We start from the raw sequence: 12,375 nt of genomic DNA, 5'->3' as shown, positions 1-12,375 counted from the left end.
AGAGGGAACACAAGCAGGGGGAGTGAGAGAGAGAGAAGCAGGCTTCCCGCTGAGCAGGGAGCCCAATGCGGGGCTCAATCCCAGGACCCTGGGACCATGACCTGAGCCGAAGGCAGACACTTAACAGCTGAGCCACCCAGGCAGCCCTATACATTGCATTTAAATGGAATCATCAATATGTGATCTCTTGTCCAACTTCTTTCATTCAGCATAATGTTTTTGAGATTACTCCATGAGATTATACGCCTCAGTTTGTTCCTTTTGTTGCTGAAAGATACTCCATTGTACGGATATGGATATACTGTTTCATTGAGCTTTAATAGGTCTATAATTTGTTTTGAAACATTTTTGATCCAGATTTGATATCAGCGGGTCACACTGTAGCCTTCAATACTCTGTTTTTTGGATTAAGACTTTTTTGGTAGCCTAATATATTATCCTTTAATGTTCCTTGGAAATTTTAAAAGAATGTGCCATGTCTGTTTAAATAATATAATCTATTAGCTGTCAGTTGATGCTTTTACAAAAGTTGTTCAAATGTTCTACCAGTTTTATCAGCCCTCTTATATTAGAATCTCTGATTATAATTGCCATTTTGTTAAATTCTTGATTTTCTAATAGTTTTTAAAATATAATGCCAAGTCTAATAATAGTTTGATATTTATCCCTCTTCTAGAGTGCACATCCTTGAGAGATGCAGGCTACTGCCGTGGTGGGGATAGCTTCTGGTAAAGGCTCCCACTATAATGGAGGAAACATCCAGAAAGGTGAGGGGCCAGGCCAGTTGGCTTTATTCTGGGTGGAGAGAGGTACTAACTGTAATTGGGCAAGGCAGTTCCCTGTCCACCGTTGCTACTTTTTAAGCCTTTCTCCTAGTAAGGTGGTAAGATTCAGCGTGTTTTCAATTTAGCAAACTCACTCAGGTGATTTCTGGTGAATATGGGCAGCCTTCACAGGACCTCTCGGGTAAATGGAACATTTAGGAAAGAAAAGGTGAGCCAGAAGAGAGGGTTTCTATCCAGCCAGGCCTTCAGGGTGGTAAGTGGAAGGTGGGCAGGTTGGCCTCTGCTACCCAAGTTGTAGATGTTTTGTCTTCACCCAAATCAGAAATTTCTTTTTCTATGGTAATGGTAGATGAGAAAATAAGAAATAACAAGAGCATAAAAAGCAAGATGACTAAGTTTTTATGCTTATGAATATATGTGGTTTTAACACACACACACACACACACAATATTAGAATAAAATATAAAAGAATACTTTTATAATCCTGTGGTAGAGAAGGCCAGAAAGACAAAACCCAGAAGTCAGGGAAGAAAAGACTGATCCATTTAACTAATCTTAAAAAGCATATAGTATAAGATTTTATAGGAAGTTAAAAGATAAGCAATAAACTAGGAAAAAGTCTCTCATATTATAAATATGAAAAACAAAGAATTAGTATCCAGAATACATAACTAACTCCTATACAAATCCCTAAGAAAAACAGATAAATTTAAAAGTGAAGCTGACACTTCTAGCCTTTGCTCCAACCCCATATTTATAATAGTTTATCAGATACTCACATGTGGGTGTTTTATCACTGACCTCAAACTTCACTTGCTTGGAACTGACCCCTCAGTATCTCCTCCCTCCCCTACCCTGTTTTCTCTCTCTTCCTCTTTATAGAGTGCCTCTATCCCTTTAGCTCCAAATATGCCCATTCAACTGTAATACCAAGTGGTAAACCTTAGCATTATCTCAGAATGATGTTCAAGCAGGTGGTAACCAGTTGGTAGTCATGAAATCAATTTAGCTGATTGCGATCAGCTTTTTTAAAATAAATTAAACAGACCAGAAAATACCAAAATACGTTGGACATTGAGTAGTTACTGTTTTGTAGGATTTTTGTTTCACTTATATACATACATATGTGTGTGTGTGTACTGGATCTTGATATAAAACGTGGTTCTGATTATGTTCTTAATCCAAAGAATTTCAAAAGCCATCATCTCTCCCTCATCTCCCATTCCTAATCAACCACCAAGTCTTGTCAGTATGGCGCTTTTATACCATCTTCTCATCCCTCTTCTGTACTTAGTCTCTCTGCCTCAGTCTCCCCTTCAAGCCTTTGTTCTCACTGTCGCCACGGTTATCTAAACTTATTCTGTTCTCATGACTACCCTCTTAAGAAGCTTTCAGTAGTTGTCTGTTGCCTTAGAGTAAGAGCCATTCTTCTTAGCACATTATAAAAGGCCTCTTTCTGTTCATAGCTCCTGTCATTTCCATAGAGGTGTTGTATTCCAGAGTGGCTTACAATTTCCTGAAAATGCCATGTTCTTTCATGTAGCTAACTTTCTATGTGCATGCTGTTTGATTTGCCTAAAATAACTGTTTTGTTTCAAAACACTTTTTAAATGTGAAGTTTCCTCTGAAGTTTACTTCTTCTTTCTTCTCAAGCATTTTCCCGCTCGTTAACACAACTCTGTCACTGTATTTCATGTAAGTGTCCTTTTCTTCTCTGTGACCCTTAGGAAAGCCGTAAGTGCTTGGGTGCAGTGCCAATGTCATCTTCCTTTTGTTTCTGCAACGCCTGAGGCTGTCGTTAGGAGGCACCGAAAGATTATAGAGTGGCTGCCTTATAAATAATAAACACCTTGCCACTGAAAGAATTCAAGAAGAATCTTGGCTATTATCTCAGTCAGCTGGGGCTACCATAACAAGATACCATAGTCTGGGTGGTTTAAACAATATGTATGTATTTTTTCACAGTTCTGGAAGCTAGAAGTCCAAATTAGGGTGCCAGTGTGGTCAGGTTCTGGTAAGGGCTCTCTTCCTGGCTTGTGGATGGCTCCCTTCTTGCAGTGTCTTCACATGGTGGAAAGAAAGAGCAAGCTCTCTGGCACTTATCCCACCCTGAAGGCCCCATCCTTGTGACCTCATCTAGCCCTGATTACCTCCCAAAGGCCCCATCTCCAGTTGTCACACTGGAAGTTAAGGCTTTGACAGACATACGAATTTCGAGGGGAATAAAATTTAGTGCATAGCAGCAACCGTAAGGGTTATTTGTCATGGGTAATGTAAAAAGTATTCCTATATTGGGAAGAGCTTTGATCAGATCATATCTAAGGTTTTTCTGGTGTTTAGCTTCTGTATTGTTAATGATGCCAACATTTTCTTCTTCTTTTTTTTAAATCAGATGCACCTTCTAATCCTAAGAAAGAAGATTTGTTATTATCTTCCAATGGTTGTAACAAAGCCAAATTGGCTTTTCTTGATGATGACTGGGATTCCTTGGCACTAGAAAAAAGAGCTAATGACAAAGAAGTCAGCAGTACTGACCGAATGGATTTATTGGAGCTATCTTGTACTGGGAGTCTAGATCCTAACAGGGAGAGCATGCAGTCTAGTGGGTTTGAGGACAGTATTGCTTTCTTGAATGAAACATACTCTATACATTATTCAGAGTCGAAACTAAAGAATGAAAGTCTCATTCATTTAAATTCAGAAGTAGATTCTGAAATGCAGAAAAGAGAAGGAGTGTTTTTTGATATTTTGGAATATCAAGGTAATAAAATTATTGGCTTGGAAAGAACCTATAAGATTTCAGATGATGATTATAAAGAAACTGCTGAAGATGCAGAAAAGCATGATATAGATGAAGACTCACAGCAGGAATATCACATTGCAGAAGAGCAAGAGTACATAAGTACCCATTTATCTTTTGACCAAATGAAAACATTGAACATACCTAATCTGGAAGTTGTTAGACTGAGAAATTCAGGTTATGAAGTTGAATGTGCTAGCAATTTAGAAAGTAATCATGTTAAATTGGAAAGTAATTGTAGCATCTCTTTAGATTCAATTGATGTTTATGGACAAGAAGATGCACCTCATGTCTCCAAGTTTCAGAATTCCGTTGCGTTAAGAGAATATCATGAACCAAAGCATGAAATGTGTAAGGAACAAGAGATGAGTTTAATGTACCACACAGTCTTTGATGAAATTGTACTAGGGAGTAGTCCGCTTGAGAACCAGGAATCTCAGTCTACGAGTGGTTTGTTGATCCCTCAAAAAGCATTAAAAACTAAAATGTACACTGGCAAAATGAAATGTCAAATAATTGAAAGTAAAGATTTTTGTGGGAATGTAATCGTTGAGAACAAAAAGTCGCACCACCGTGAAAATCCTAGCACATCACAACAAGACAAATCTTCACAGACATTATTCCAACCCTGTAAAGATTGTCACACATCCTGGACCTCTATTTTTGACGATTCAGTAATTTCTGCCTGTGGATATTCACATTATAAAAGCCTACAAAATACTCCTAATCCAGCCTTAGATTTTTCTGTTACTCTCCCGAGGATTGCAGTCAAAGATAGTCAGGCAGTAGAACATATCTCCCTGAAGATTGCTGATGGCAGTACCACAAGTAAAACTTGCTTTCACAATATAGAAGGAACACGTCCCAAATTAGTGACAGATGCAGCAAACGGGATAGTGACAGTTAATCAGACAGTGGATGTTAGCACTGATTTTAGGGCTTGTTTCACAACCAGCAGGGCAACAAGTGCAAGATCTTCTGTAGCATCTACTTCAAGCAATACAGAGATCACAATGATGAACAAAACACGGCCTGGTGAATGGCCCAGTGAGAAACAGAGAAGCGTGGCTTGTAATACAGATTGGTCATGCAGTCAGAATGATGACGATGCACCAGGGGCTGCGACAAAAGGATCGTTGGGAAAATCTCTCTCCGTTGACAGTTCAAAACCTAATGGAAATCTCCTAAATAAGGTAAAGCCAATATGATTAATAATAAAATTTTATTTGACCTTATATAGAGCCTGTGTATGATAAAATAAATGGTTTGTTGAATTATAACAGGGGTCCCTAAGGCTTTTGTGAGGAAATGCTGGATGAGGAGAAAGGTGAATAGATTGCTGCCAAACTCTGTCCTCCTTTGGTGGCAGCTGTTGCCACCAAGTCAATTAGAAATTGGAATTTTCCATCTTACCAGTTTGGAACTCCAGATACAACATATATTATTTGTGATCTATTTCTAATTTCATTTTAAATCATGTTTTCCAGGATCCCCTGGAATTAAGAAAAACATCTGCTATCACAGACTTAAATAAACATCCTGAAAGGTAAATCAGATGTATAAACCTGCAGATATACATGGGGAAAAAATCAAAACAGTAATTTGGTTTTTTTGTAGGGTGTTTAACCATATGGGATAATAGCTAAACGGGACTTTAAGAGATCATCTATTTCAGCCATTTGCCTTCAAATAAATAAATATTAGGATAATGTATAACTTTATTTTTTTTAAAGATTTTATTTATTTATTAGAGAGAGAGAATGAGAGATAGAGAGCACGAGAGGGAAGAGGGTCAGAGGGAGAAGCAGACTCCCCGCCGAGCAGGGAGCCCGATGCGGGACTCGATCCCGGGACTCCAGGACCATGACCTGAGCCGAAGGCAGTCGCTTAACCAACTGAGCCACCACTTCAAAGCTTTTCACTTACTAAGATTCTATCTCAATAATTCCTTCAGAAACTCATGGCGTCTTATCTTTATTTATTCAACCCAAATCTATACTGATTTAATTATTCCATTTTCCTTCATTTGATCCCTCTCTAGACCAAAACAAAATAGCACCTATGGAAAACTTCACATATTTGAAGAAGTAAATAGCTGCTTTCACTGGAGTATTTTAATCTTGATTTTAATTCATTGTGTAATTTACTCTGCATCTGTGGAGAACCTGGGGTGGGGGTTCAGAGAGGAAAGGGCAGGTCTCCGAGAAGCCAAATTCGTTTTCATGCTCTGAGTTCCTTTACTTTTTCCTTCACTCATTCTTCATTCTCCTAATGAGTTTAATCTGCTCCTTGCTCGCTCTCCCTCAAATAAATAAATAAATATTTTGAAAAGAGAGAGAGAGATAACACATTTAAGAACCATTTCTATCCAGAATGCTTATAACTTTTAAAAAACATTGGCCAAAGCTTGATTTAGGTTGAAAATCTATTGATTATGGATAAATAAAGTTGATTCTGTACTTCAGAATCCTTTTTTGGTAAAAGAAAGTATAAAGTGGAAACTTTTTTACTTCCTTGACTGCTAGAAAGAATATATTTACTTTGACTTGACATCCTTATTTTCTGAAGATGTAATGTTTCCTACAGCCTTTCCATCTTAGTAGAAACTGATTTAAACTTGACAGAAAATTTTAAGAAATTTAAAATCTCTTTGAGAGGCATGTCATTAACAGAGAAAAATATTTGGAATCTTACCTAATCCAGTCTTTTATTTTAAAGGGAATGTCAACTTTCTAAGGAGCCGGCGAAGAGTTTGCCATCAAAGTGCTGTCAGAAAATCATGCAGCGAGCCATCAAAGCAGAGTTGCACCTTTTAAATGTTCACTATCAGATGTGTCACCGCCACTGCACTGATATTTACAAACTCCTAGTGGAAAACAGGGCAGGGGTAAATAGGTGATTGTTAATTTTAAATCTGTATTTTCTTAGAAAGTTATTACAAACTTTAAATTTATACCAGAAAATTTCTTTAATTTTTATTTTTGAAAGGCAAAGTGAGGGGTAGATTGTAACTGGGTTTTGTTAGCTGGCCTAGGGGTAATGGACTTTAAAAAGTCATACATTTTAATTTCATGGGGAGGCAGCAGGGTATGTCAGGATGGCAGAATCCAGTGAAACGATAGATTGGATGTTTCTTTATAAAGTCCCAAGTACGGCTGAAGTCAGTAGCACAGTTTTGCATGACATCCTGCCACAGTCTCTCTAGCTTATATACTGAGGGCTGCTTCTGCTACCCCTAGAAAAACATCTTCTTTGGTTTTCTTTTACTAAATATTTAAAAGAAAAAAATCTGTAGAGATCTGGTAGAGTTGGAACTCAGCGTATAATATAATAGTGTTAAATGGATGACTTGTGCCTAAGGAGTTTTGTAAATTTGACTTTTGAACAGAAATTTATCAAGTAATTCTACTAAGAAGGAATTAGGATCAGCACTACTGTCTGTTTTGGGAGACTTAAAGGTTAGGTATGAGAGCTTGAAAGAAAAAATACACAAGGGCATGCCTCTGGAAGAGCTGCCCCCGCTGTCCGTGGAATCAAAATTATTATCGGCCTTCTCTACGTTTGCTTCTACGGTGTGTATGTATGTTTTATAATTAAAATTTTACTCTTGTTTGCACAGAATACATTTTAAACTAAAAGACTTTTCTTCCCTTTTCTCTCTTTCCAGCTAATGAAAGAAGAGTCACATGTGTAAGTTATGGTTTCATCTAATGTAGAATTCATTAGATCTTAAAAATTGCTAAATTCGGTTAACTTAGAGTTTTCTGTTGGTCCTTTTTCAGAACATCGATAAGCTATTTAATGAAATGTTTGTCTGTTTAGCTTTTCAGAAGCAGATCCTGAAGTAGATAATCAAAGTACACGTGATGTCAACGTCTCTTCAAGCCTAAAAAAGACACTCTCTCAAGTGAGATTTTAAAAAATAGTTCATTGGTGTAAATCTGTAATTTTATGGCTTAAGCAAAATAAGCCATAATTTTCGGAAGCTCTCACATCTTTTTTTTCACTCAGCTGGCTTTGTGTACTACCACTTGAGGGATATAACTGATTAGAAGGAACATAATGTCCTGATCAAACAGATGTCAGTGGTATCTGTTCAGTAAGGTGACCATCAAACCAGGAGACTGCTGAGGATGAAAGGCAGTGACATTAATGACTCACCATGACAGTGGTTATAATCCTGAACTGTCTAAGGCAACCATGACTTATGGCCACCGTCATGCCGATGCAGTGTGCTTAAAACTAGTAAAATGTTACCTGCATCTCATGAGGTAAAGTAATACCTCATTCATTTTAGACAAAGCAAAAGCTTAATTCCTTCTTTATTGAAATGACGAAATTAGTTTTTAAATGCCTTTCACAGGTGTTCTTGATCTCTCTGTCCCCTAAGGAATTGTGTGTCCGGTAACAGTCTGTGTAAGAGCACTCTGCAGAGTGTGAAGTGGGATAGAAACACAGGCTCTATTCCTTGTGAAGTGAGGCAGTGCCGTAGAAAAGCTGAACTTTGTTGCTGTTTTCGGATTTTGGTCTTCACCCTGAGGTTATGCCATTTGGGTAGTCTTAAATAATAAGATGCATTTCAAAGCCAAAAGTAAAATAGTTTATTGAGTTATATACTTTCCTATTAACAAATGATTAAAAGTAAATTACTTTAGCAAATTATGTATTCCATCGTTCTACTTGATTAAAAAAAAAAAATCTCCGTTTCCGACAAAGATTTAACATCTAAAACCGGATTTTTATAGTCTCACATTTCTTATACAATTTGCTAAAACACATTCATTTAATGGTACATAATGTTCTGGAGGATTTTTTTTCATCATTGTAGTGGTAACAATGATATAACCTGCTTATTTGGGAGAACAATAAATTATTTTTAAAAATATAAGATACAGATATAATAATTTTTATATAATCTTAGTTTGGGCTATAAGACAATACCTATGATAAGTTAGGATGAAATTTTAATACCTGTCTCATTAAATTAACAGGTTATGTGTGAAAACCAGCACAGTGGAGGGTAGTGTTGCTAAATGTCAGCTACTCATGTACCATCTTCACAATTTTCCATAGCCATGTATTACCTATAATGTTACTTGCTTTGTATTTTTCTTTAAATGATTTTTTTTTGAGATTATTGATCTATCTTAGAGAGAGCGCACATGAGCGGAGGATGGGAGGGGGAGAGGAAGAAAGAGAACCTCAAGCAGACCCCCTGCTGAGCGTGGAGCCCGATACGGGGTTCTGCATCCCGTGACCCTGAGGTCATGACCTGAGCCGAAATCAGGAGTCAGACACTCAACTGATTGAGCCATCCAGGCGCCCCTAAATGATTCTCCTTTTTAAATAAATTTATGTGTAAGAAGTAACTATTAAATATGGGAAAGAAACGCCACTTTTTGTAAATAAAAGGTATATATAAGCACACATTACATTAAATGTATTACTGTTAATTGTTAATGTGAAGAGTAGAGCACTTCTGAAAATCATCTCAAGTACTCCTTGTGTGTGTGTGTGCCACACTTTGCTAAATAATGGTAGTGTTGTCAGTCACTACACACAGGCTGAGTTCAAATCCTTTTCTTGTTAAGTGTGACCAACATAAAGCAGGAAGTTAGTTGCTTTCAGTTTGCTGACCTAAGAAAATGATTTTGCTTTCATTGCCTTCATTGTCATGAGGACTGAACAATGTTAGTGAAGAGTGCCTGCCACATAATAACAGTGCAGTAACCGTTAGTCCGTATTTATTGTTGTTTTTATTATTCTAATCCTCAGATGTCCTTACTGTCTGACAGCAGTCATCCCAAACAGGATGCACTAGCCAAGGAAGATGGTTTAAAAAATGGTGACATAGATGTAGACTTAAGTCAGCTGAAACTCGATGACAAAGGTCAGTGTACAGATGTAGTCCTGTGTCATTGCCCAAAACCAAGTAGCAAAGTTTAAAATACTCCTAGTGTCCATTCATTAAATCAAAATCAACATTTTTAATTGACTGAATGGCATCATTCTGATTATGAACATTAAGTATGTTCTTATTACATCTACTTAACATCTGTAAGGTTACTTAATATATTTGATAATGTCAATAATACAGATTTATTCTTCTGGTTCATGTTTTCCAATCTGAAAATTCTTTCTTCTGTCCAGTTTGTATCTATGTAAATTGTACTGTTTTATTTTTGTCCTCTATGAGAATAAATTATAATCATTCCGGAAAGATCATTAATTCAATTTTTAATGAAATAGAGCTGCAGTACTGATTAATCCCTTTTTAAAGATGTTTACTGTTTATTCTGTGTATAAAAATGTGTCTCTTCACCAATAAAGGATAATTTAAAAATGAGAAAAATAAGGCTTTTAATGAGCTAGGAATCAGTGTTAATTAAAAGAAAACTGGGAAGCAGATCACTCAGAATAGTATTTTTTATTCGGGGCTAGCAAAAAATCTCAAAGAATCTTTATGCTTAGTTTATATTTTGCTGATACTTATTTTTACATAAAACTAGTAATTGTCCTCATGCTGATTAATTCTGAGAAGCTTAATTTCTCAGAGTTTAACATACATAATTCATAGCTACTTGTATTCAATTTCTCAGACTGCAAAAATTATCGAGAAATAAGTGAAGACTGGTTTGATGCTAAAGAAAACCTGACAGGAGTTGACTTGTCAGGAATACAAGAAAATCAAACAGAAAAAGACAAAGGGGATCCAAAGTTTCCACAAGGTTGGTTCTTAACAATTTACTAAGAAATCTTACTCTAGCTCATTTTGTAACCATCTTCTGTGTTTTTCTGAGAACTAAACTGTTTTAATATTTTATTGTTTGTGGCTTTCCTTTATAATTACAAAAAATGAGAAATTGGACATTTAGAGGTCAGTTTTCCTAGAGAGTAAATCAGTTTATTTTATTTTATTTTTTTAAGATTTTATTTATTTATTTGACAGAGAGAGACACAGTGAGAGAGGGAACACAAGCAGGGGGAGTGGGAGAGGGAGAAGCAGGCCTCCCGCCGAGCAGGGAGCCCGGCGCGGGGCTCCTGAGCCGAAGGCAAACGCCCAATGACTGAGCCACCCAGGCGCCCCATCTAGAGAGTAAATCAGTTTAAAATGTTCATTTCTTTCAGAAAACTGCTAAAAGCTTAAATCCCAGATTTAGTTAGCAGTAGAGATCCGAGTCCTTCCTGCCATTCTGGGCCAACACCAGTGCTCTTCCTGGACACTCTCTTCCTCTGAACCCTCAGTGGATCTGTCACATTGGCATGAGGGATCCAAATAGTCCTCTTTCCCTTACTTTCCTGAAATAGATCAAATGATTAATGTTTTCACCTTTTGTAGTCTTAAATTGCTTATAATAGTTGGAATTTCCTCTAGTATCTGTGATCATTGCCCTTCTATCATTTCTAAATATATGGTACCTTCCTTTACTTCATTTCTGTATGCTTCCATGGATTTTTATTTGATATAATAGCAATGGTTTTATTGGGCTTTTTTTGCTTGCATAAATAATGCTTATTAAAATTTTTAAACAGGGACACCTGGGTGGCTCATTCGGTGAAGCATCTGCCTTCAGCTCAGGTCATGATCCTGGAGTCCTGGGATCGAGTCCCACATCAGGTTCCCTGCTCAGTGGAGAGCCTGCTTCTCCCTCTGCCTCTCCCCCTGCTTGTGCTCTCTCTCTCTCTCTCTCTCTCTCAAATAAATAAAATCTTTTTAAAAAAAGATTTTTAAACAAAATATAAGAAAATGAAAATTTAAATTACCTGAAGGTTCTCCAGTCTGCAGTAACAACTGTTACCATTCATTTATGTATTTTATGCATATATTTCATACACATATACAGTTTAAAGTAAATGACATTTTATCATCTAGTTTTATCATAACTACTTTTTTTCCTTGCATTATTTTTGTCCATATCACTTAGCACATACTGTGTACTTACCTTACTTGATCTATGGACTGCCTTCCCACATCACATAATTAGCTCAGTGAGGTTGGATTTTTTTTATAGTTTGTTCACCACCTATCTCTAGTGCCACATACAGTGTTCTGCCCATGGGGTAGTTAGTAGTCTTGTTGTATTGAACTAGTGCAAGGTAAAGGGGATGAGTCGAATGTATGTCTCCTAATGCTTATTTGCTGTAGCTTCTTGCTGCTCCACACCCCAGTGTAGAAGTATACAGATAAATAGTTTCACTGTCTTCTCTATGACTGTACGTTATAAAATAACCCAAAGAGATTAAGCAAGCTAAAGGAAGTAAGTTAATGAAGAAGGTTGGGTTATTATTGCCTAGAGATGACGGAGTCTGCCTGCATTGTAGCGCCACCACTGAACTAGATTTGTGGGGTGAAGTGCTGGGCGTCCTGCCTGCAGTGTGAGGGGCACTCAGGAGGGGTGAGGCTATTATTGAGTGAAAAAACTAAAGCTTAACAACCATCCCATTATTATATAAAAATATAAAATAAATAAATTAAAACTAAGAATTCATGCACCAAATATTTATTGTGTACTACCCATGTGCCAGGTATTGGTTTTGACAGTAAACAGAAAGAATTTCAATTCAGTGAATCCTTTTTGATTTCAGAGCAAGTTCTCTTCAAAATGGAGACTATGAACATGCATTCTGAGAATGGAAAAAACTATATCTGTAATCCTACTATTTGTGGTTCCCAAAAAGTGCTGTGTAAATCAAGTAGCTTGTACCCCCCCCTTTTTTCTAAGGTGCCATTACCATTAACAGACTATATACCTGCTATTGATATTTTTCTGATTTCAAGGTTTTGTTGGT

General features: G+C 36.9%; 1 protein-coding gene across 9 annotated transcripts in view; it reads left to right on the top strand.

Annotated features, from left to right (window-relative positions):
- Positions 1-12,375, top strand: part of RBM44 (RNA binding motif protein 44) — a 38,197-nt gene that overhangs the window by 9,900 nt on the left and 15,922 nt on the right. For 7 of the 9 annotated variants that reach the window (XM_073876584.1, XM_073876572.1, XM_073876557.1 and 4 more), the window contains 9 exons: positions 677-767; positions 3,178-4,778; positions 5,073-5,131; positions 6,304-6,480; positions 6,974-7,157; positions 7,253-7,275; positions 7,408-7,492; positions 9,361-9,475; positions 10,185-10,313. In XM_073876584.1, coding sequence (XP_073732685.1) covers positions 695-767; positions 3,178-4,778; positions 5,073-5,131; positions 6,304-6,480; positions 6,974-7,157; positions 7,253-7,275; positions 7,408-7,492; positions 9,361-9,475; positions 10,185-10,313 — 2,446 coding nt within the window. In that variant the 5' untranslated portion in view covers positions 677-694. The remainder of the gene's footprint in view (positions 1-676; positions 768-3,177; positions 4,779-5,072; positions 5,132-6,303; positions 6,481-6,973; positions 7,158-7,252; positions 7,276-7,407; positions 7,493-9,360; positions 9,476-10,184; positions 10,314-12,375) is intronic. The other 2 variants (XM_073876591.1, XM_073876597.1) reach the window with 1 other exon arrangement.

The sequence above is a fragment of the Callorhinus ursinus genome, unplaced genomic scaffold (genome assembly GCF_003265705.2).
Source record: "Callorhinus ursinus isolate GAN/ISIS: 27379988/994484 unplaced genomic scaffold, GSC_fseal_2.0 scaffold2, whole genome shotgun sequence".
NCBI classification, from domain to species: domain Eukaryota; kingdom Metazoa; phylum Chordata; class Mammalia; order Carnivora; family Otariidae; genus Callorhinus; species Callorhinus ursinus.
This window is presented reverse-complemented; position numbering and strand designations above follow the sequence as displayed.